Here is a 24,323-nt window from a genome sequence, read left to right as displayed (position 1 = left end):
GCAAATAATTGCAAAAATTACAAAATAATTATGTTTGAAATAGAATATATCTTTTGGATCCCATTCCCCTAAAATTCCCATTAGTGTATTTTGTTCAAGCATCACTTCTTCCAGAAAAGAAACCAAACTTACCTGATCTCCAGGTGGTAACAATGCAAGGTTAAGAGGACCAGGACATTCCTCTAGACTCACCCTGGACTATAATTCTGCCCCTTAGAGAAAACTGAGCATTTTGAAGGCAGTGATCACATTAGAAATTAATGCCTGGCATACATATTAATGAATCTACAATCTGCCTACCTCGGGTGACCTGCTGCAGGAAAATTTTCCCATGTTTAAGAAGTAATTCTCAAATGCTAAGGCTACATTATGAGTAAGGGTAGTGGCAGTTTTTACACGAAAACCAAACTATAGTAACAACCTTATTTATGAGAAGAAATGAATCAGACTTACAATATTTTTGACAAAGACTTTTGAACCTTATTTTAATTCAACTCACTTTATTTTCTTGCTGATTTTATATGGTAGTATTCAAAAAGAGATTTCTTTCTCAATGACTAAATCTTATAGTGGCTCAGGGTGACAATTTAGAATCATGAACTGTAGCAAACCAGTTTACAAGACACTGGGCCGAATGTATTTGGACTCGAGGAAGATGGTTTCCTTCCCATATTTCTTATAGCTTATTATTGATTCTTAGCCCTAAATGGAAATGCAGGTCTGGGTATAATTGTAGGCTCCAGATAGAATTGATTGGTCAATCTTTTGCTTCTAATGGCCTCCCTCACAAAAAGAACTTTTAAACATAAACTACGATAAAGAATCAAAATAAAGGAAAAAAAAAAAGCTTTCCATAATAATCAAGATGGTGTGATGTTGGTTTTAGACACACAGCTTAATGGAAAAGAATAAAGTCCAGAAATAGACCTGTATATATAAGCTTAACCAATTTCAACAAAAGTGCCACAGAAATTCAATGAGGAATCCCTAATCTTTTCAATGAATGGTGAATAATTTCCATTAAAAAAAAAAAACAAACCCTGGTCTTTACACAATATACAAAAATTAACTCAATACCTGAGAGCTAAAACTCTAAAACTTCTACAAGAAAACACAGGAGAAAATCCCTGGGCTCTTGAATTAGGCGAAGACTTCTTAGATAAAACACAAAAGCATGAGCCATCAAAGAAAAAAATTGGTAAATTACAGATTACCCCAAAATTAAAAGACACTGCTAAGAAAATAAAAAGACAAGCCACAGACTGGGGAAAAATATTGGCAAGACACATCCAATAAAGAATTTTTATCCAAATAAACACAGAACTCTTTCACTCAATAGGAAAACATCAATAAGCAAAGAAAATGTGGGCAAAAAATCTGAATAGACACTTCACTAAAGAGGATACAAGAATGGCATATAAGCTCAGGAAAAGATGTTCTCCATCATTAGTCATTAGGGAAATCTACATCCAGACCACAGTGAGATACGACTGCACAGCGACCACAATCCTACAATGAAAAAGGCAGACAATGCTGGGTGCTGGTGAAAATGTGCAGCAACTGAACACGTTGCAGGTGAGCATGCGCAATGGTGCAGCCACGATGGAAAAGCCTGGCAGTTTCTCAAAAAGTTAAACATATTCCAACCATACACCCCAGGAATCCCCACTCCTAGGTATTTACCCAAGAAAAATGAAAACGTCTCTTAAAAAAAAAAAAAAATCCATATGTGAATGTTTATAGCAGCTTTATTTGTAATAGTCAAAAAAACAAACAATCCAAATATCCATCGATTGGTGAATGAGTAAGAAACCTGGTACATCCATAAAACAGACTACTACTACTTAGCAATAAACAGGAATCAACTATGACATGAAACATGGATGAATCTCTAAAGCATTCTGCTAAATTTCAAAAAAGACAAAAGGCTCTAACTCTTATATCCATTTATATGATGCTGCGGAAAAGGCAAAATTCGAAGGACGGAAATCTGCTCTAAGTGGTTGCGAGAGGCTGGGGTTGGGGGAGAGGGGACTGACCACAAAAAGGGAGGAGGTCTCGGGGTGATGGAAATGTTCTATTACGTAACTGCGGTAGTCATTAGATGACTGGATGAATTTGCCAAAATTCACACTGTACGCCTAAAAAGGTAAACTTCACTCAGTTTACTAGAGTTAGTTACACCTCAATAACCCTGACTTCAGTAAAAACAAAGTTCTTTCAATCTAAAGCATGAATCGGGCATTAATAATCATTTTCTCCGTGTCACACCAAGTGTAAGCCCCACGTTCCCTTCCACAGCTCAAGGACCAGTGGGGGCAGTGAGAGAAAATGGAAGCAAAGTGGCATTAAAGAAGAAGAACGTGACAGGTAGAGTGAAGGAGATGCATGCCAAAATCTTTATGAGAGAATTGTAGCAGGTATGAACTGTGGAGGATAATTTGATATCCATTTAATTTTAATATCAAGGAATTTATCTTATGGACATTTTGCACACAAGCCCAGCATGGCATAATTTTCAATCACAAAGAAGTGGAGACAACTAGCATCCCTTAGTAAGGAGACGGCTAACTAAGTTATGGATGTGCAGAGTATATAACTCTATGCAGGGATTCAAAAGACCAAAGGAGCATGAGGGCTCCCCATAACAACATGCAAGTTTATTGAATAAAAAAATTAAGCTGCAGAACGGCACATTATAGTGATCCCATTAGAAAACATGTTTGCACAGGCGAAGGTTTTGAAGACACAGGCCAGTTGCTAAGTGTTTACACAAAAAGCTTTCGGGAAGACGCAGGTGTGGCTGCAGGATGCTTGCATGCGGTGAAGGAAGACAGTTTTCAATTGTGTACCATTCTCCACTTTTTCCAGTAGACAAATATCATTTCATGATAAAAATGAGTGAAAATAAAAGTTAAAGAGAAGCAGCACCCCCAGCAACGATGAAGAGCTGCCCAGGGGTTTAAGGTAATGGATCCAGATGTCATGCTGCCATCTTCTGGAACAAACAAGCATCTACAGGAGCAACAAAAGATACAGACTTCCTAAGGCAAAATGAGACAAGCGTTACAGCAGTAAGAAAAGATAAGGCAAGGACAGACTCTTCTGAAGCCCAGTTTCCGTTTCAACCATTAATGAAAAGAAACAGCTAAAAACAAGCAAGCATGATCAAATACAGAAATAATTAACTTTTCACAAATCTTAGGATACAAATGAGACAGTGGATAAAACTATATCCAAACTGCTTTGATTTCTCAGACCTCTTGTTTTTTAAAAAACTGCCTATTTGTTATTTACAAATATCAACAAAACATTTATATGGACACATCCTGAAACCAACAAAATGCATCAAGAGTTTACAGTTTTAACTGGAGATGCCAGAAAACAAGAATTTTACATTTGAAAGCTCAAGCCAAAAAATCCCACAGATCAAATGTTTCCCTCATCCTCATTAGCACATTTTGAGGAATAAAACAAAGCATGTGAAATTCTTAAAATTCATATACAACTGAGATCATACATCATCATATGGCAAAAAGGGGAGGAAAAAACGATCAGTAGTTTTAGCCTTCACATTAAACAAGGAGAACAAAAAGCTTTTAAAAAAACAAAACCCTTAACACTGCATGTTTCTGAAAGTTTTTACTTTTTTCTTTTTAAATTACCAAAACCAAAAAGCTCCATTTTTGGGGGGAGGGGGTAGGTTGGGGGGGGATTGTTTTCAGTGATAGAGATTTGCCAACCATACCAAACTATAAACCAGGCGAAAAAAGCCCATAAATAATTTACGCGTAAAGATGAAAAGAATTTTTTAAACAATCCACCCTTTAGCAGAAGAAATTGGGGATCACTTTGAGTGTTAATGTAAAATACATTTAGTCTTTAGCAGCAGGACTTCCAGACCTATTGGTGCCAAGAAGGTAACAAATAGTCTCTCTCTGAGGCGGGGGAAATGGGCGCTCAGCAGGAGCTTTCTTCCCTGTTGGGTTATTTATAGAGAGCTCTATTTGTTAACATGTTTCTGCTATCAGGGAGAGGGAGAGTTTAATGATTTAAAGGATTTCAAAGACAATTGTTTAATGATACAATGATTTATGTGCATTCACAAATCCCAGATATATAGCAATTTAGATTTTCAAACTGCTGTCATCAAAACAGTGATAGGAGAGGCCACTGCTGAAATGTAACGAAAATCCAAAACAAGTGATAGTACTTGATATTGTGAAATAAAGAGAACTGCTGGAAAAGAAAAGACCATGTTAAAAAAGACCACCCCCAACTTCATGTTAAGTAAAAAGAATTTTCCAGGGCTCTTTCTTAAGAGTTTCTGGATTAAAAAAAATTTTTTTAATGGAGAACCACGAATTAAATCCCAAATTGCTAATTTGGGATTTCCTGGAATAAATCCTAAATGTGACTAATTGGAATGATCTGGAAGATCATTCAACTAAACTGTTCTGTTTTCACCAAAAACCAATCCTGCACCTCCCACCCCACAAAGAATGTAAGAATCTTGTTTGAAGGACAAAATGCTTTCACCTTAGTTAATTATAAACTATATATTCATTTTACAATGCTAGATTTGTAATATTCTTATTGAAAGAAAATTACAGAATACCATGTTTAAGTTGTGATTGTAACCTATTATTATACAATTTTCATTTGAGACAAAGCAAATCATTAAAGCTTCTCAACTTTAAACCAACAAGTCTTATGATTTCCATCTTTCCTGTTAACATTTATAACCAGTTTTTTTGGGGGGGGGCAGCATTTTAAAACACATCTTTTCTCATTTTCTAACAGTGTTTAACCTTGTATTACCTTCAATTTTTGTAAAATTACATTAATTCTATCATTTTATTTTTTAAACTCTTGTCCTGCAGACAGAATGAGTCAATCCTAAAAGATGGTTGATGTTTTTTACAAGAGACTCTAAAGCTTCAGTAAACATGTACTAATGTGAAAGCTTCAGTAAATATGTACTATTTGGGGAGAGAAGAACATTTTTAATAGAACGTTTCCCCTTTGAATGAAGAAATTCACTTATTTCTACATAAAAATAGGTTCACCTCAAATGATTTTATTTGAAACTTTTAAAACGCCGAAGTTGAACAAAGGATGAGAAGCAGAATGAAAGGATCTTTTAAGCACGGATGGTTACCTTCTCTGCGGTCACATGCTCCATAGGAAATGTCAGTTACTGCTTTAGTTCCCAGACATGTCCCACTCTTTCGAAGTCCTTTAGAGAGCTCTCTCCCTTCTGGCTGAGAGAGATTCTTCTTTTGTAGCACTTGGACTGAGTTGTATCTTTCGAATTTGCGAGTGTAGATGTACAGAGGCTCTTCCTCCTCTTCCCAGGTAAATGGGAAAAACCGGCAGCAAAGCCCTCCTTGTTTTCTTTACCTGATATGGGGAGCGACAGACTCGGTTTCTGTCCAGAAGACACAGTTTCTTGAGAGAGGGACAGGCTTTCAAATCCTCTGCTGTCAACTGTACATATTGTTCTCCTTTTCATTCTTTGGGAAGTGCAGGACGTGGAAGGAAATGGAAGTGAAATCCATACAAGCCCTTCATCTTCCAAATCTTTCCGCAGCCTTGTGCTACGTCTTACTTTTGTTTCGCTATTTGTTTTCTGGAAGGTTTGCTCTATGGAGGCCGATAAATCTTTATACAGTTCAGAATTTTCTAAACCAATTTCTAGAGAGCTGCTCACTACGTAGGGAGGTTTGTGATTTCCATTTTTCTCCAAATATAAACTCTGGCCGTCGGAATAACATGTAGAGCGTCTTCTATGTGTCTTTTTTCCACCACTCACACCAGTGCTACTTTGACCTTCTATGGAGTTTCTTCCCAAACCCGCACTCGGACTTTTACTTTCTTTTACGTTGTCACTTAACACCTCTTCATTTTGTAAGTCAGACGTTAAGCGCATGGGCTGCAGTTTTCCTCCGGTAGCTATTAAAAAGTCATCCTGTTTTTCACACTTTATGTTCATATCTTCTGAAATCTTAAAGATTTGAAAAAGGTTTTCCACATTTTGACCGGCAGCAGCCAATTCCCCGGACGGCAGGATAGCACTGGATTCTGCATCATCTGATGCCAGGGGCTCTGCAGTCACAGGAGCACAAGAAACATGACTGCTTTCACTCTCAGGGCCAGCTCTCAGTCCATTTTCGCCTTCCGACTTAATCTCAGCTTTTAGAATAGTTTTATGTTCATTAGTTGCTACAGCACTCATATTTAAATCTTGATCTAAAGTAGCGTTAATAAGCGACAAGGAACTTTTCATGTAAGAGCTGCAGAATGCAGACAGATCGTATTTATTAAAGCCTTGATTCATCTGCAAATCTTCTGGGTTGTAGGGCAAAAGAGTCTTTCTTTTAGGAAGCTTCGCTTCTTCAAGTTCACCGTTGGAGTTGAAATCATCTAAGGGCATGGAAATAAGTTTAAATCTCACTAAAAAGTAACAATGGAAAGAAAGGTCGACAAATCAAACAGGTGCTATACCGTATTCTAGGTTTTAGGCTTTCAAAACTCACAAGACTTACAAATGCTATGCTGTACTTGCCACCATCTGTCATCCTGCTCTTCCTTTTTTTAGTTCTTCCCCAAGCCCAGGTTAAGAAAATACGTGTTTAATACATGAGTGAACAAAGTACATAATCTCAGACCATGAAACTGAGAAGTGTATCTCAAATTGCTTCCTCTATTCTAATGTACTTTCCACACTACAAGGTCAATTAGCATGAGGCAGCCACTTTTCCCATTTCCCGAAAAACGAATTACTGAAAATGGGCACCACCGTGCTTCTGCAAATTTTCTAGCTATGTTTCTCCAGAAATAGAGGAAAGAAAACTTGGAATTCTGGGGGATCTGAGCATTCAGCCAAAAGGGTATTTTTAAAGACACACACTTAGGTCTTATGTCCTGTGTTAAAAATTTTAATATGATTTAAACAGCACTGTATTCTCAAACGAAGCTATGTGTGTTTCAATATTCTGGCAGTCTTCCCCTTCCACCTCCATCTGACTGAAAGTCAGACTCCAGGAAGACATGCCATGTGGAGGCTATCCTGTGGTTCTGACACACTGTGTCACATCACACAGGTGAAGGAAACATCATCAACATTTTAAAGCCTTAAATAAATACATCTTAAAATAAATTTTTTAAAAAATGGGGTGCCTGGGTGGCTCAGTCGGTTAAGTCTCCAACTCTTGATTTCAGCTCAGGTCATGATCTCAGGGTTGTGAGATGGAGTCCCAGGTCAGGCTCTACATTCAGCAGGAAGTCTGCTGGAGATTCTCTTCCTTTTCTTCTCTCTCTGCCCCTCCTCCAGCTCCCACGTGTGTGCGTGCACACACTCCATTATTTCATGATTCGGGTACTTGATATCAGGTCACGTAAGGCAGAGGTTAGCATAGGGTCCACTCGGTGGCAACCAACTAATATGTCAGTTGGGCTCTTTATACAACTTTAAAAATCAATGTTTATGTATTTCTCATGAAAATGACATGCTAGAGAAGAAAGGTAGGGGACAGGGATAGAGGGAGGAAGAGAGACAGAAAGGGACAGGGAAAAATGGAAAAGGAGGGAAGCAAGATTTTGCTTTAAACCCTTATAACAGAAAATACCACCGGTGATAGATACAAAATCCTTCAGGTATTTTTAAAAAGAAATTCTCTAATAAGATGCAAGATGGAAAACATATACTAATAGTCATTGTTCAACATCTCTGGAAAAACTCCGGTCAGGAACTGGAGATATAATGAAGACTTAGTTTTCAGTCTCAAGGGGACTGCAGTTTGCAGGGGAGGGAGGTAGATGGCATATTACAAAATTGATGGTAAAGGTGTAATGCGAACAAAGACCTTTCCTGGAAAAGCAGCCAGCACAGCTAAATCTTCAAGGATAAGCAGCATTAGGCCAGATTAAAAAGAGGCGGTGTGGCCAACCCCCTGCCCCAAGACAAGCACATAAAGAGACTGGGGAAGGAGCCCAGGGGCTGGGGCAGCTTGGGTGTGATGATGGGCTAGCAGGGGTTTGCTTAAACTCTGTGCTTTCCGGAAGTTGAGAAGTAGGTAGAAGCCAATAGTCTAGGGTGGCATAGAGCTTATTCATCCTTGGATCTATTATAAATTCTACAGATATGTTGCAAATGGAATGCAGGCTCTAAATCTCTGATGACTGACAAAAACGCCTATTTTTAAAATTATTCTGTACAAAATGAACACACCGAATGAATACATACTCTTATTAATTTCAGCATGATTTTAGTGAATTTTAAATCTCAGCCATTATAAAACAGAAGCAATTCCAATTTTTATCTAACCAGTATGTCAACTGACTTAATCTTTGCTTTCCAACAAAACTGTTTCAAAGTAATCCAGTTCAATTTATAAATGTTATTTCTAGTAGATGCTTAGCAGTGCCAACTCTACTGAAACATCATGGGGCAAGTATTTTTTTTTTTTGTCCTTAATTATAAAAGATTTATCTCTTACTGAGCCATCACCTTGTTTACTCTTCATGATGGACCGTAACACTACACAGAATTCATTTGAGCAGAATACTATAAAAAACATTAAAATGCTTTAAAAAGAAAAAAGGATGGAAGGAAATTATTTCCCCTAAAACTATATGCACTCTCTTGTGTCTTAGTTTCTCTGGGGAGAGGGTCCAGAGCTCCTATCAGATTCTGAAGAGGGTAAAAGTTACGAACTATTGCTTCCTTAACTTAAAATTCTCATGGTAATATGACGGAAGGTTGCTATTTTTATTTGTATGCTCTTTAACAGTGAATGGGGAAAAGAGGGTGCAGCAGCAAGAAAGTGGCAGAGAAGATAAAACAGCAACAGGACAAGAGCAGGGTACCTGAACACAGCCTGCCGGTGCCTGGAGTGGGAGCCATTATCTCGGAGAGCTCAGGCAGCTCGGGGATAGGACTGAGGAGCGGCTTCTTCGAAGCAAGGTCTCTTTCCCCGTATAAAGACTTCTGAACGCTCTTCTTTCCCTTTGCTTTCTTCTTCCTGCAACTTTTTAAAGCCTGTGAAATGTATTAAAATGCCGTAATTGGGAAAGATGTCCCACCATATACAATTTTGACCCTTTAATTCTTACCAAAAAACCTGAGACCAGTTAGGCCATTTAAAATTTTAGAAATTCTGAGCCAGGCGTGGGGGGCTGGGTAGCTTACACAAAGTCAAACAGAATATGAAGCAGAACTCAATTTACAGATGCTATGGTAATCAATGGTCTACATTTCCACAAAACATTTGCCAAAGTAAGTTCTGGGTGAGTGAAAGATAGAGTAGATGCTGTAGAGTTGACAGACTTAAGACATGAAGATATTTGTTAAGTAGGATACAGTAAGGCTGACCCGCGATTAGCCTAGGATGAGCTATCTACTGGAAGCTATGGGAGACTGTCTTCTGCTCATAGGTTTGGAAGAAGAAACAACAGTTGTATACATAAAAGTTAAAGATAACACAAAGCTAGCTGAGCTGCTTTCCAACAACAGATGATTTAATCAAGATTAAAATGAATAGGTCAAAATAAGATGGGCTAACGAGCACAAGTAGAAGATGATGGACAATGGTCTGGTAATAACTGATAGAAAACATGTAGGTTTCTATAAAAATAAAAACTGTTCTAATAATATATAGAATGTAGTACTAAATTCAGTTTTGACTGCCATGTTAGCAACTGAGAACTAATGTTCACTGTTAAAAAAAAGTTTCACACGGAAAGGACTTCAGGGAAACTCAAACATTGTACTGTTATGAGCAAAAAGAAACACACTCAGTGTGACAATACTGGAGAGAACCAGACTTTAGGTCAACTTAAGGAACATGTTTTTAGCAATTAAAACTGCCAGAAAATAGAATCCATTCAAACATTTATTGAGAAACCACTATGTACAGGTATTAACTGGCTAGGTAGAAAATAAAAACCAAACAGGACGTGGTCTTTAGAGGGCTCCCAGTCTAACAGCAAGTAACTGTAATACATACAAACCATGACAGACTCTATATGGACTGAGATGAGTACCTGGCCTACAGGGGGCTTTCAAGACTGCTCCATAAAGCAAGCAAGGCCCTTGTATGCAATGAGTATGAGTCTGAAAAGAATGAAGGTTCACTGCACGGTGATTCAGGGAGTGACAACATTTGATTTTACATTTAAGAAAGATCATTTGGGTGAAAGCATAGAAACTAATGATGTGAAATAGTGGATGATATTCAAGAAGAGTACAAAAATGGCACAGAACTGTATGTTCCTTGAGATATCTATAGATATCCTGTAAAAACAAAACAAAACATTCCATGGAAAAATAATTTTAGAACTGTACAAGATAAATGTTCCTCTTGGTGATTTACAATATACATTTAACATTAAATTCTCTGAGAAGTCCTCAGTATAAATAATCTCCATACACACTAGGAAAATGCTGGGTTAACTTTTTCCATGAAAAATTTTTTTTTTTTTTTTAATGGAACAGCTGTTGACATTCCATGGAACAGTTGGGGAATCGACAGCTTGGTCAATGGATATGGAAACCAAGAGAAAAATCTTAACTTGGGCTCCACGATGAGATGCAAAAGAGAACATTCGACCTCTGGTGCTGGATGCCTGACTCTACCACCTAACGGCCTTACGATCTTAGGCAAGTTGACTTCACCTCTCTGTACCTCCTCCTCCTCCTCTGTAGAATCGGAACCACACCAGCACACACCACAGATAATAGCAGCGAGTATTAAGTTAGTTAAAGTTAACATAAGTGAAATGGTTAAAATAAGGTTGAGCCATACACAGAAGAGCTATGTGTCAGTTTTCTTGTTCTTCTAAATTCTCGTTTACTTACTGGTCCATTTTGAGTTCTTATAGCTAGCTCCATCTCTCTAAATAAGAGGCCCATAGTGTTGTATTTTTAACTTTCTATAATAGAAAATTTAAACACACAACAGGTAGAATAGTATATTGAACCCCAGGTACCCATCCTCTAGCTTCAAGAATTACATATAGAAATCAGGATTCATTTATAATTCCCTTCCCTCAGATTATTTTAAAGCAAATCCCAGGCATTACCCCATTTTGTGTGAAAATCCTGCAGTATCCTTAGGAGACAGAGTTCCTTGTTTCATTCCATAATAAAATGAAACCTTTTATTACCTGGCATTGTATTTTATTGTTGATTTTTCCCTTTTATAATGCCATTTCCCCCCAGTTTTATTAAGATATAATTGACAGATAAAATTTAAGGTATATAATGTAATGACTTGATATATGTATATATTGCAAATTGATTACTTTTTTAAATAATAACAAATACCATTCACTGCTTCTAAGCCCTGACAGAGCTAGGAAATCCTTTTTTTTTTTTTTTTAAAGATTTTATTTATTTATTTGACAGAGAAAGACACAGCGAGAGAGGGAACACAAACGGGGAGTGGGAGAGGGAGAAGCAGACTCCCTGCCGAGCAGGGAGCCCAATGCGGGACTCGATCCCGGGACTCCAGGATCATGACCTGAGCCGAAGGCAGTCGCTTAAGCAACTGAGCCACCCAGGCGCCCTAGGAAATCCTTTTAAAGGAAAAAAACCATGAGTCCATACTGATGTTTCCAATTCAAATGTGGCCTAACAAGGTTCTGAATTTGAATTTTTATTTTTTTGTCTAATGGTAAAGTCTGGATTCCTAATGACAGTTAAACACACACACACACACACACACACACACACACAAAAGAAGCTAACTACGGATACATGCAACAACCTGGATAAATCTTCAGAGGCTTACGCTGAGTGAAAAAAGCCAGTCCCAAGAAGTTACACAGAGTGTGATTACATTTATATAACGTTTGGAAATGACAAAATGAAAGAAATGGAAAACAGATTAGTGGCTGTTACTTAAGGTGGGGACAGGCGTGGGAAGTAGGCAGGGCTACAAAAGGGCAAGAGGAGATTCCTGTCACAATGGAAATGTTCTGTATCTTGACTGTGTTGGCATTTTTCTATGTGATATTGTCTAAATTTTACAGGTCATCACTAGGGGAAACTGGGTAGAGGGCACCTGGGAAATCTCCGTGATTCTTGTTACAACAGCCTAAATATCTAAAATGATCTCAAAATAAACAGCTTAGACACAAAGAACGAAGACAGCAATTTTCCCTATTATTTCCTCAGAGATCAAATTTCTCCAATTGGCCCATAAATGTCTTTTTACAACTGTTCAAATCAGGATCCCAATAAGGTCCTTACACATTCCATCTGGTTGACAGATCTTTTAATATATGGTTCTGTTTTTTTTCCCCTCACCATTTATCTGATGAGTAAACTGAGGCACTTGTCTCAGAGAATTAGCCAAACTCTGGATTTGGTTGACTGCAATCAAGGCGCTTTATTTTCCTCTCTCCCCTACACTTCCTAAAACTGGTCATTAGATCTAGGCTTGATTAGATTCAGCTTTGATTTTTTTTTTTTTTTTTTTGCAAAGAGCATTTCATGGATGCCTGTAGACTTCCTCATTGCATTGGAAGGACCCCGTTCTCTCCCCTGTGACATTGTGATTGACCGGTTGGGCTCAGGTGTTCAGTCCAATCCATCCATTCTGGCTCCCACATCAGCCTTCTACTTCATGATCAACAACTTCCATGAACGTGTCCTTTTTACTTATTAGCAGAAATTCTCCTATAAATAACTTTCCCTCATCAACTATTTGCTTCCCTGAAACAGAACTCCCATATTTTCCAGTTTTCACAAAAATGAGTTGGTGTCCTACACAGTTTCTAAGGTGACCTTTAAGATTTTTTAACTATTATGAACTGAAGTGTTTTTTCATATTTGAAATATGTTTCAACCCACTGCAATTGTTATTCCTTTTCTTTTTTTTTTTTTTTTTTAAGGATTTTACTTATTTATTTGACAGAGAGAGCAAGAGCACAAGCACGGGGAGAGGCAGAGGGAGAGGGAGAAGCAGGCTCCCTGCTCAGCAGGGAGCCTGACGTGGGGCTTGATCCCAAGCAGACACTTAACCGACTGAGCCACCCAGGCATCCTGCAATTGTTATTTCTGAAAGTCACACTGTCCCACATTTGGTGAGTGGAGCCCCTTCGAGATGGTTTGAGGTCCTTCCCCATGGCCCCAGTGGTTTCTTAAGCTTCCTTCACTGCACACTGGTACCAACCCAGGCTCGTTTCCTACATGTGCTGTTCATAAACCCGAAAGCAGCCATTTCATTCTGGAACCTTGATCAGTTTTAGTTGAAAATGGTATTCAGAAATGGCAACCTAGGTACCAGGGATGCTCGCTGCCTCTAAGCCTTGAAAGAGCTAGGAAATCTTTTTAAAGGAAAAAAACATGAGTCCATACTGATGTTTCCAATTCAAATGTGGCCTAACAAAATTCTGAATTTGAATTTTTATTTTTTGTCTAATGGTAAAGTCTGGATTCCTAATGATGGTTAAAAAAAAAAAACAACCCACAAAAACCTTTATTTTCTTTATTCTAGATTGCGCTCCTCTCTCAATAGGAGTCTTCATACTGTTTAAGCTCACTCTCTCTTCAGTCACTCTTGTCCTTAGGATGCTTTCCACAAGGAAAGTTCTAGGTTTGAAAGAATTCTTTGTGAGGTTAGGTCACCAACTTGATACCCAGATTAATTTGTTTCATTTTATTTCTAATTTTTAAGGACCGTTCTCTATTTCATAATTTTGACTTGTTTCACAGTCATGTATAACCCTGACACAGTTCAACGTCAAAAGTACAAAACATGCTCAATGAAGTCCAGCTTTGAGTCCTTCCTAGTCCCTCCTCTGTCCCCTCTCCCTAGAGGTAATCAGTTTTTGTTTTTGACTTATTCTCCTACTTTTATGAAAAGATTTTATGTGTATGAATATATATATACATTGACACACACAAACACACGTTTAATGTTCCCTATTTTCTTAGATAAAACCGTATATTTGTTTGTCATATTGGCTGCCATAACAAAACACCACAGACTAGGTGGCTTACACAGCCTTAATCTCTTTTCTCACAGTTTTGGGGGCTGGAAGTCCAAGATCAAGGTGCTGGCAGGGTTGTGTCCTCTGAGGCCTCCCTCTTCAGTGTGCAGATGGCCACCTTCCTGCTGCCTCTTTACATGGTCTTCTCCCTGGGTGTGTGCACACTTAGGGTCTCCTTTTGTGTCCAAACTTCCTCTTATAAGGACACAAGTCAGACTAGAGACCATCCCAACAGCCTCATGTTAACTCGATTACCCAATCAAAGGCCTTATCTCTAAATACAGTCACATTCTGAGGTGCTGGAGGTTAGGGCTTCAATGCAGAAGTATTTTGGGGGCAGGGTGGGGGTGGGATCACAATTCAGTACCAAGAAACCTACTATATACGTTATTTTACACCTTATTTTTTCTCACTTAACAGTAAATACATCCTGGCATCATCCCATCACTGGAAATTCTCTCCACTATTTTCTACAGCTGCAAGAGACTTTGTCAACACACCATAGTTTATTCAACCAGTCTTATACTGACGGACAGAGTTTTTTGGGTTTTTTTGCATTACAGCGGGTACTGCAAAAAATAACTGTTCATATGCCTTTTTGTATTTTTGCCACTGGATCTGAGACAGATTCCCAGACATGAGATTGCTGGGCCAAAAGGTAAATTTGTTTCTTGTCATCAACTTTTAAAATATATCTTGAACCCCTGACCTGTAAGATAACCATAATGACAGCTGTAGTGCTTGCTATGGCCAGGCATTGTTCTAAGCATTTTACAAGCATTAACTCATTTAATGCACACAACAAGCTTATAAACTAAGTACCGTTATTACCTTTCTTTAAAAACCAATAGAGAAATCAAGAATCTTGCCTGCCATTCCACTGGTAGGAGGCGGTCAAGCCAGAATTTAGAACCCAGGTTGTCTGGCTGCAGAAAGTGCGCTGTTAACCCCTTATACCGAATGCTAACACCCTCACTGACACCTTCTCTACCCACTTTTCATCTTCTCCTAGTAGCTACATTTAGACCGTCGTGCACAACAATCAAGTTCTTAAAGCTTTGCCCTTAGTTGAAAACAAAGAGCATTTACATTATGACTGTAAACATTTTTCATTGCTCTGCCAAGGACAAAGCTCATCTTCCTTTCCTCTGGCGCCCCCTGTAGGTGACTCCTAGCACTAGAAAACATACTTTTCCTTACACTCCTTTACTGCTTGGAATCACATTTAATGTTTGCTTCGTATTTACTCTAAAACTTTTATACACGGACTTTTATTTTTTATTATATTTTATATAATTACCTTTCTTTTTCTTCTTATATGACACACCTTCCACTTTCTCAACCATAGGTCTTTTTGTTTTTCTCTCCAGAGACCATATATCCCTGGAGCACCCTTTCCTCTTGTTCAAATTGGGACTGGCTACTTTTTAAGGCTGGCTGAACAACCATGTTCAGAGATTTCCCTTGCACTTTTCTCCTGTATTATTAGATTCACTGTGTTCTGAATCCTTAAGCTTACTTCCTCAGTTTGCTAGAGTATCTCCTCCAATAATACCCAAAGAAAAAGTTTCAGAGTCCCTGAGTGTCTAAATGTCTTTATTTTTTCTTTTACACTTAATTGAATTTGGCTGGGTTCATAATATTGGGCTGAAATCAAGTTTCATTCAAAACTTTAAAGGTCTTGTTCAATTACCTTTCAGCATTCGGGCTGCTGGTAAACTTGATACTACTCAGATTCTTGTTTCTGGGAGGAAAAGTCCACTTTTCTTGTTGTCCTTATTGTTCAATTTCATGCTAACAGGCTGAAGTCCTGGTCTTTTTTTTTTTTTTTTTTAATTGTACTAGGCATTCAGTAGACCCTTAGAACCTGAAGACTCCTTTCTTCCACTATTAGAAATCCCCTTCTTTTGACAATTTCTCTCATTCTATCTTCGTGTTCTTTCTGAGATACCTACATAGTCTCCTAGATTCAACTTTCACGTCTCTTATTACTAGCTTGTTTCTCTTTTGCTCTACCTTCTGGGAGACTTTCCTTTATTCTCTAGTCCAACTACTATTTTACATATTTATGAATATTTCTCCCTCTGCTCCGTTTTTATAGCAGCCTCTTAGTTTTATGCAGATAATATTTTCTTAAATCCGAGTATGTCAGGTTTTTTTTTAAAATACAGTTTCCTTCCATTCCCAGACTAATCTCTCTTTCTCGGGTCAGTTTTTCGACTTTTAAATATTGATCTCTCATCTCTTGTTTCTACTCAGTTGTCTGATTTTACAGAAGACTGGATAAATTGGTCTGAGAGTTTCCTCTGTTTTCCAGCTCCGTCTCTTTCTGGCAGGGAAATTCTACTGGCAACTCTGTGCAGGGTGGGGCAGGGCAGAATGGGGAGTCTCATCTGTAGGCTTTGCTTGAGGGCAAGAGCCGGCTGTAAAGACCATGGGACTTTCCAAATGCCAGAATGAGGGCTTTCACCTACATGACAACAACTGTTCTGAGATGGGAGAACATGGCAGGACCAGGGCTGGGGTGCCAACTGGTACAAATTGTCTCATATACAGAACTTCAGTTATTCTGTTTTCCATTACCACTTCCCACTCTCATCTTCCACTGGACTTGCCAACACTAGGCCCAGAGTCTCCTGGGATTGCGCAGTGTGCAGGCTGGTTCCCAATGCCTCTCTGACTCCCTCTGAGCACATCCTGGGCTTTAAATCTACCTCTTTCATCTGTCAATGTGCCCTCATCCACTTTTTCTTCCAGAGAGTCACTGAAGGCTGTCATCTGTTGCTTAATATCCCTGCTCCCTTCCTTCCTCTTCTCATTGCTATTCTGAGTCTAGTCTTTTATTATACCAATTATTTTAATTCCATGGGGTCCTGGGAGGGGTTGGAACAAACCTTAATGCTCAATCCTCCTTGAACTTTCTGGCTATTGATTTTATGTCAAAAAGTACATGTACATTCTTTGTAGCAGTGTTTTTTAAAGAGTCTGAAGAAAACCAATTTCTGATGCAATAATAAAGGTGTATGCACATTTTTTAACTTACGTGTATTTTTTTTCAGCAAAGGGATCTTTCAAAGGAGTGTGATCTAAAAGAGGGATTAAACCAGGACAACTTCCAGTTTCTTCTGGCTTTGCAGACTTGCAGATGTTTGGGCCATGTTTAAGCCAGTTTCTGTTTCATGGAACAGGATGGAAGTTTACTGTTTTTTTTTGGGGGGGGGGAGGTGGGGTAAAATTGAGGAGTTTAGTTTTGGAAAAGTTGATATCTGAGGTGCTTGTAGGATGGGTTAAGAAGAGAAGTCTAGTAGGCCATTAATCATGTTTATAGATCAGAAAGATTTGGGACACATCAACCATGCTGCCTATGATATCACCCGGAAAATACACAATTTAGAAAGGCAAAGAGTAGAGCTCTGCCTAATACAGACTAAGGCTGGGTGGAAAAAAAATAAACCTTTAACGGAGACTGTAAAGGGATGCTCTCAGTTTTGCCAAATGCTGCCAAGGTGGCAAGGAACCACGAGACCTCAAAGGCTGTACTAGCTTTTAGTCACTAAGTTACTCAACACCTTGGAAAAACAATTCAAGTGAAGAGGTGGAAAGTGAGACCAGACTTCAGGTCTTATCTGAAGCTATGACTGCCATCAGAGCACCTGTGAGTCTCCCTAGGAGCAACATTAGATGGGAGAGGGGGTGGGGGTGGATTAATCCAGAGGTGAAGTGGAATGAAACGGATGGAGAACGGGCGTTACTGACAAGAGGTGGTGAAACAGATCAGGCAGCTCCAGGTGAACAAGGAAATGCAGGAAATGACGGGATATCTGAATGCTGGAGGGTACGCAGAGGGGCCAGAAGATCGTTAGTACTGAAACAGGTATGTGAGGGAGTGAGAACGCTGGCTGGAGAGGCAGCTGGGACAGTGAATGGGACACAGAAGTGTGGACTATTAAAAGTGGGCAGGTCTTAGGGACCAACAAGCTGTGGGGAATGGCAGAGGAAGGTCTGGATCACTGAAGTGGCCGAGGTCCGGTGACTGAGTTAAGGTGCATCGGCTATCCATAAAGAGATCGTGAAGTCCCCCTGAGCCAGCACAGGCCTTGAGTGTCGAGGAAGATGAAGAGCCAGTTTCTAAATTCTTCCTCAAATATGGGAAGAGATCCAGCCCCTGGTAGAAGTGAAGGCAAACAAGGGGCAGATGGCACACTCACCTTTGTCTAAGAAATGAGAGGGTTCCTTGCATAGGGTGAGGTTAGATTTGATTCAAAGGTAAGAATTTAACATTTGAGTGCTGATGTTTTACTGCACTAAATGTACATAATACAATGAAGATATAAAAACGGTTCTCGGGTAATTACAGCTGAGTATATAATTGCCTCTGGCCCTTTCTATTCTATGATGATTTTAATACTCTTGGTCTAATGTTAACTAGAAAAATTTTGTTTCCATGCTTTCCTAATCATACAACAAAGAAATATACTACTTTTACTCTTATTATATCTTTAAACACACACTTACCTGATTCTTTTTAGGAAGTACCCCTCCTATGCGCTTCCTTTCCTGAGATTTCCTCCTAGTAATTTTCTTTTCTTTACAAGGCTGAGCTTCTGTATTAAGTAAGTTGCAAACATTCTCTTCTGCAAAAGTGATCAATTGCTATAAAGAAAATTTAAAGGAGGGATACCATAAAACACAAGCAAGTGCATCTTGATGTATGTTTCTCACATTTATTTTCCTTCCCACACTGCTTCTACATTTTCTATCCCAGTTCCTTTTAATTCACAAATTCCATTAGAAGTACTTTAACCATCTTAAACTCGAATGGGGGAGAAAATTACCAATTTCTGATCTTATTAAACAGACCCAGAAGCATATGCACTCTGTCCATTATTTTAAGGAAGAAAAAAAAAGTTTAAAATTAGTTGATTTATTTCTTTATCAAATATTTACTGAGCATCTACAATTTAGGAGCTAACTCCTGTTGAGTTATGGGTGGAAACATGCATTTAGATTATCTAAATGTGAATTCTAGGTTTATCACCCAACAATATCAGCTAAAAGCCCCATAATGGTATATTATATATTTATGAATTTAGACAAAAATCCAATTTTATCTAGTTTGATGAAATAGGAAAAGACATGCATTTAATGGGAGTTATGTTCCTACTGAAAAGAGTTAAAACCCAGTGTTAAGAAAAAAAATTAAAAAGGGAAATATTTTTGTAAAAAGATATAATTATGCCATTTTCTGGCTCTGTTAATTACACACTACTCTTTTTTTTTTTTTTTTTTTAAAGATTTTATTTATTTATTTGACAGAGATAGACAGCGAGAGAGGGAACACAAGCAGGGGGAGTGGGAGATGGAGAAGCAGGCTTCCCGCTGAGCATGGAGCCCAATGTGGGGCTCGATCCCAGGACCCTGGGATCATGACCTGAGCCGAAAGCAGACGCCCAACGACTGAGCCACCCAGGTGCCCCAATTACACACTACTCTTCTCCACTGTGTACCTCAATAAAATCCATTAAGCCACATAGATCCCAAATAAATGTTCCAAACAAATTACCTTCTACATTAACACAAACTGAAAGCAACTTGTTTTATTGTATTTTTCTTCTAACAGAATTAAAATCAAATCAGAAAAACAGCATTACCATGGGTTATATGCTACATAGGTAAGGTGTTAGCTCTCAGTGACATTAATCAAATCAAGATTTTACCCATAATACTGTGGTCATAAAAACAGAAAAAATCTATAGCAAGATTTAAAAACAAATACATTGTGCCAAATACAAACACTTACACTTCTTCTGTTAGAGGCCCGTGTTATTCTACCAACTTTATGGGAGGCTATTTTCTCATGGTTTTTTGAAGAGCTAAATGTATCAGTTCCTGATGAACAAGACACAAGCAAAATTAGGGTAGCTAACAAAAAGTTGTAAGAGCCATCATTTTTCAGATATACTGGATACTGTTTTGGATAGGCACCTCTGCTTTTAGCATAATATAATATCTAAACATAAATAATTTAGCTACCAAGAATAAATTTTGAGATTCAAAAACAGAAGTTTACTGAATACCCAGAAACTTTCACCACTTTCCAAGGAGAATGCATACCGTATTACCCTAAGATAACAGACGAAATCACATTATAGTAAATACCATATTTCACTCATGTCCATTTATTCCAAGCTACATCTTGTACAGTGAAATTGCAATAAAGGGCATTAAGATGATCATGAAAATAATTTTTTTAACTTAAAAAATTCAGGTAACTTTTTCATTTGATCACTTTTAATGATAGAAATGAAAGGCAGTATAATGCATAAAAGACCATGGGGGCTTTGGAACGTGACAGACTACGCTTCCAGGTTTAGCTCTAACTTCACACTCCAGGTCTTGGATTCTGTAGCAGTGAATTTGGTTTGTGTCTTCCAGCCAATGAGAAGCCACTAAGGGATTTCTGTCAAGGGAGAGACATGAATAATGGTTCCCATGACATTTGTCATCCAAGTCCTGGCTTGCCTTGTCATATCATAAAGGAGACAAGGACTTGAAAAGTGCCAGTGCCCAACAGGCCAACTTAATGTTGGTGAACAATTCTGGACCCTGAAAAATGACCCTTGTGGTGCACATCATTCAGTTGTGCCAACTGTTACAAGGAGCCTACTGTTGACAGGAGTTGAGAGGGCAACTCCACTGTCTGCAGGGACTTGAAAAACAGGGCTACCATCTACGGAAGTTAACTGTGGGTGATTACAAGGTGTGAGACCTGGATGGGCAAGAGACCCCCCCTTTTTTTTTTAAGATTTATATATTTTGGAGAGAGAGCACACAAGCAGGGGGAAGGGCAGAAGGAGAGAATCTCAAGCAGGCTCCGACTCCCTGCTGAGTTCAGGGCCCTGCACAGGGCTCAATCTCACCACCCTGAGATCATGACCTGAGCCAAAATCAAGAGTCAGATGCTTAACCAACTGAGCCACCCAGGGGCCCCAAGAGACTTCTTATAAGCTTTTCTATACTATATGGTTTTTTAAACCAAGCATGCATTGTTATAATAAAATTTTAAAAGGAAATTAAGGTTTAGTTTCATATATACACATATTGAAAATGACACTTATCTGGTTTTAAGATAAATAAAAGTTACTACCTGAAAGAGTCTCAGAGATTGAAGACTTACTAAGAGGACTCAGAACTGCAAATGATACCTGAAGAGGTTCTATGTTTTCCTAAACAAAGAAAAACAAGAGTAGAAATTAGACATCCTTAAATTCAGTGGACATGTAATGTACCCAAAGAGAAAATAAGGATTTCTTTTTGTAAGTGGAACTGTAGTAAGCATAGAGATGGGAAATCAATAAAAGATGAAGGAAAAAAGTCAAAGCAAAACAAAGATACTGAATATAAAAATACTTTATAATATTTACCAATCTTTAATGAAACTATGTTTACTAACTACAGTCCAACAAATAAAATATTAAATGGAAGTAGCCATAATGATCTATTAATAACTTACTCTTTGGGTTACTTAAAATCACATGTCCTAATTCTATAGTAAATGGAACATTCCGTTAATAAACACAACCTAACATTTGAGTATTATTCAGGGGAACTTCAGGGAAAATGGCAATACAAATGCAGATGTCAAATCTTTATTTCCCACATAATTGTCAGTATGATGGTAGCTGTTGGTTTTTCATAAATAAAACTTGTCAGTTTGAAGAAATTTTCTTTAATTACCAGTTTGCTCAGAGTTCTTATCAGAAATGACCATATGGTTTTTCTTAATTTGTTAACATGGTGAATTATAGATCGTTTTTCAGATATTAAACCAACTTGGCAACTCTGGGTTAAATCTCACTTGGTCATGATGTATTATGTTCATGAGGTGATAGTTTTCTTATAATGTCTGACTATGGTCTCAGGTTAATGCTGGCATTTATGAACTGGGAATTACTCTCATCTCCCCAATTTGTTTGAAAGAGTATACATAAAATTAGGTCTTCCTTAAGTCTTTGGTAGAATTCATTAGCAAAATCATCTGGACATACAGTTTTCTTTGTGGGAAGGTTTTACCTACAACTTAAATTTCTTCAGTTGATATAGGCCTAATGAGGTAATTTATATCTTCTAGTCTGTGATTTGGTTGTTCATGTTTTTCAAGGAATGGGTCTAGTTACTCAAGTTGTTGAATTTATTGGCATTAAGTTTTTTAGAATACTCTTATTATCTTTTTATCTGTATTATCCTTCTAAAACCTGTTAGAATATGTGGTCAAGTCACATTTCATTCCTTATATTGGTAATTTGAGTATTTCCCTTTTTCCTCTGAATAGTCTGATTAGAAGTTTACTCATTTATTTTTCTAAAGTATCTTTTTTATTTCAATGATTTTTCTCTATTTTTGTTTTTTACTTCATTGATTTCTGCATTTATCTTTATTAATTCCTTCTGTTTACTTTGGCTTTAATTTGCTTTTATTGGTTTCTTTTTTTTTAAGATTTTATTTATTTATTCGACAGGAAGAGACAGTGAGAGAGGGAACACAAGCAGGGGGAGTGGGAGAGGGAGAAGCAGGCTTCCCACTAAGCAGGGAGCCCGATGTGGGGCTCGATCCCAGGACCCCAGGATCATGACCTGAGCCAAAGGCAGACGCTTAACGACTGAGCCACCCAGGCGCCCCCTTTTATTAGTTTCTTAAAATGGAAGTTGGGATCATTAATTTGAGATGTCTCTTATGCTGAAATACAGGCTTTAATTATTTCCCTCTAAGCCTGCTTTCGTGCATCCCACACATTTTTGCTGTCGTTCTGTAGCGTTTAAGGTTTACAGCACACGTGTTTAACTCACTATTTTGTGTACAGCCTAAGAACCCCTCTCAGCCTCTATGCCATATTACTTTTGTTATGTATCTTACTGACATGTTATAAACCAAACAATATGCTATTGTTATCCTTGCTTTAAAGAATCTGTTATAGAGATTAATAATAATAAAATCTGTTACACTTGCCCACATGGGTTAGCAGCTTCAGTGCTCTTCATTCCTTTGTTAGATTTCCATTGGGAGCCTTTTTTTTTTTGACTAAAGGACTTCCTCCAGCATTTCTTCTAATGCTCATCCACTATGGTAATGAATCCGCTCAGCTTCCAGATGACTGAAAAAGCCTGACCTTCACCTTTGTTTTGAAAGGTGGTTTCACTAGATATAGAATTCTAGTTTGACAAGTTTTGTTGTTGTTACTGCTTTGGTTTTTTGCTCCAAGTAAATGCTGCTGCGTTGTCCTTTGGCTTGTAGTTTCTAATGAGAGTTCTGCTGCCTCTCATGTTTGTTGTTCTTTATGTCACAGGTACTTTTGCTCTAGGTCCTCGCAGGCCATATATCATGGATTCTAAGCAATGATGTGTCTTTTCGTACTATTTCATGTTTCTTGTGCTAGGAATTTAAACTTCAGATTTGAGTTTATAATTTTATCAAATTGGAAAATTTTCAGCCATTATGTTTCAAATATTTTTTCTGTTCCTTCTGATCTCTCCTCTCCTTTGGGGACTCTAATTACATGCATATTATGTCACCTAAATTTGTAACAAGCTCACCAATTGCTCATTTTTGTTCATTTTTATTCTTTCATGGAGAATAATTTCTATTGTTATGTCTTTAAGTTTGCTAATTTTTTCTTTTGCAATCTCTAATATGCTATTAATCTCATTCAACATATTTTTCTTCCCAAAGATTATAATTTTCAGTGACTGTAATGTACAGAGTTCAAGCTGGATCTTTTCTGTATCTTTCATGTTCTTAACAAGTTCAATCTTTCCTCCACTTTCTTGAACATATGAAAGATAGTTAAAGTAACTTTTTCAATGCCTTCATCTACAAATTCTACCATATGTGTAATTTCTGGGTCTACTTTTAGGGACTGATTTTTCTCATTATGGGGCATCTTTTCTTACACATCTATTAGTTTTTAATTGAAATGTCAGACATTTTGAATTTAATGCTATTTGACACTGGACAGTTTTGCTGTTCTTGAGCTAGGTTATACAATGCAGTAAAGTCGCTTGGAAGAAAGCTGTGTCCTTTCAAAGCTTGCTTTTAAGCTCTGCTAGGCTTTTAGTCTAACTCTGTTCTACTAGTGAGGCAATACTCTCCTGAGTACCTGATGCCCTCTGAATTATAAGGTTTTTCTATCACTCAGGTTGCTGGGGACACTTCTTGCCCCTCTGTAAGCTCTAGGGATTGTTCCCTCTGCTCTATTTGGGTAGTCCTTTCCCTGGCATCAGGCAGTTTATTCACAAGCACACACTGACCAGTACTCTGCTGAGGCT

General features: G+C 38.0%; 1 protein-coding gene across 7 annotated transcripts in view; it reads right to left on the bottom strand.

Moving 5' to 3' along the window:
• Window positions 1-1,731: 1,731 nt before the first annotated feature.
• The window catches only part of CDCA2 (cell division cycle associated 2), a 47,856-nt gene continuing 25,264 nt past the window's right edge, over window positions 1,732-24,323 (bottom strand). For 6 of the 7 annotated variants that reach the window (XM_081810328.1, XM_081810337.1, XM_081810340.1 and 3 more), the window contains 5 exons: window positions 21,149-21,227; window positions 19,802-19,890; window positions 18,517-18,654; window positions 8,872-9,043; window positions 1,732-6,426 (listed from right to left, as the gene is read on the bottom strand). In XM_081810328.1, coding sequence (XP_081666454.1) covers window positions 5,198-6,426; window positions 8,872-9,043; window positions 18,517-18,654; window positions 19,802-19,890; window positions 21,149-21,227 — 1,707 coding nt within the window. In that variant the 3' untranslated portion in view covers window positions 1,732-5,197. The remainder of the gene's footprint in view (window positions 6,427-8,871; window positions 9,044-18,516; window positions 18,655-19,801; window positions 19,891-21,148; window positions 21,228-24,323) is intronic. The other variant, XM_081810332.1, reaches the window with a different exon arrangement.

The sequence above is a fragment of the Leptonychotes weddellii genome, chromosome 2 (genome assembly GCF_054177405.1).
Source record: "Leptonychotes weddellii isolate Sample4059 chromosome 2, ASM5417740v2, whole genome shotgun sequence".
Lineage (NCBI taxonomy): Eukaryota > Metazoa > Chordata > Mammalia > Carnivora > Phocidae > Leptonychotes > Leptonychotes weddellii.
Note: the sequence above shows the minus strand (reverse complement) of the source record. Positions and strands in the feature narration are given on the sequence as shown.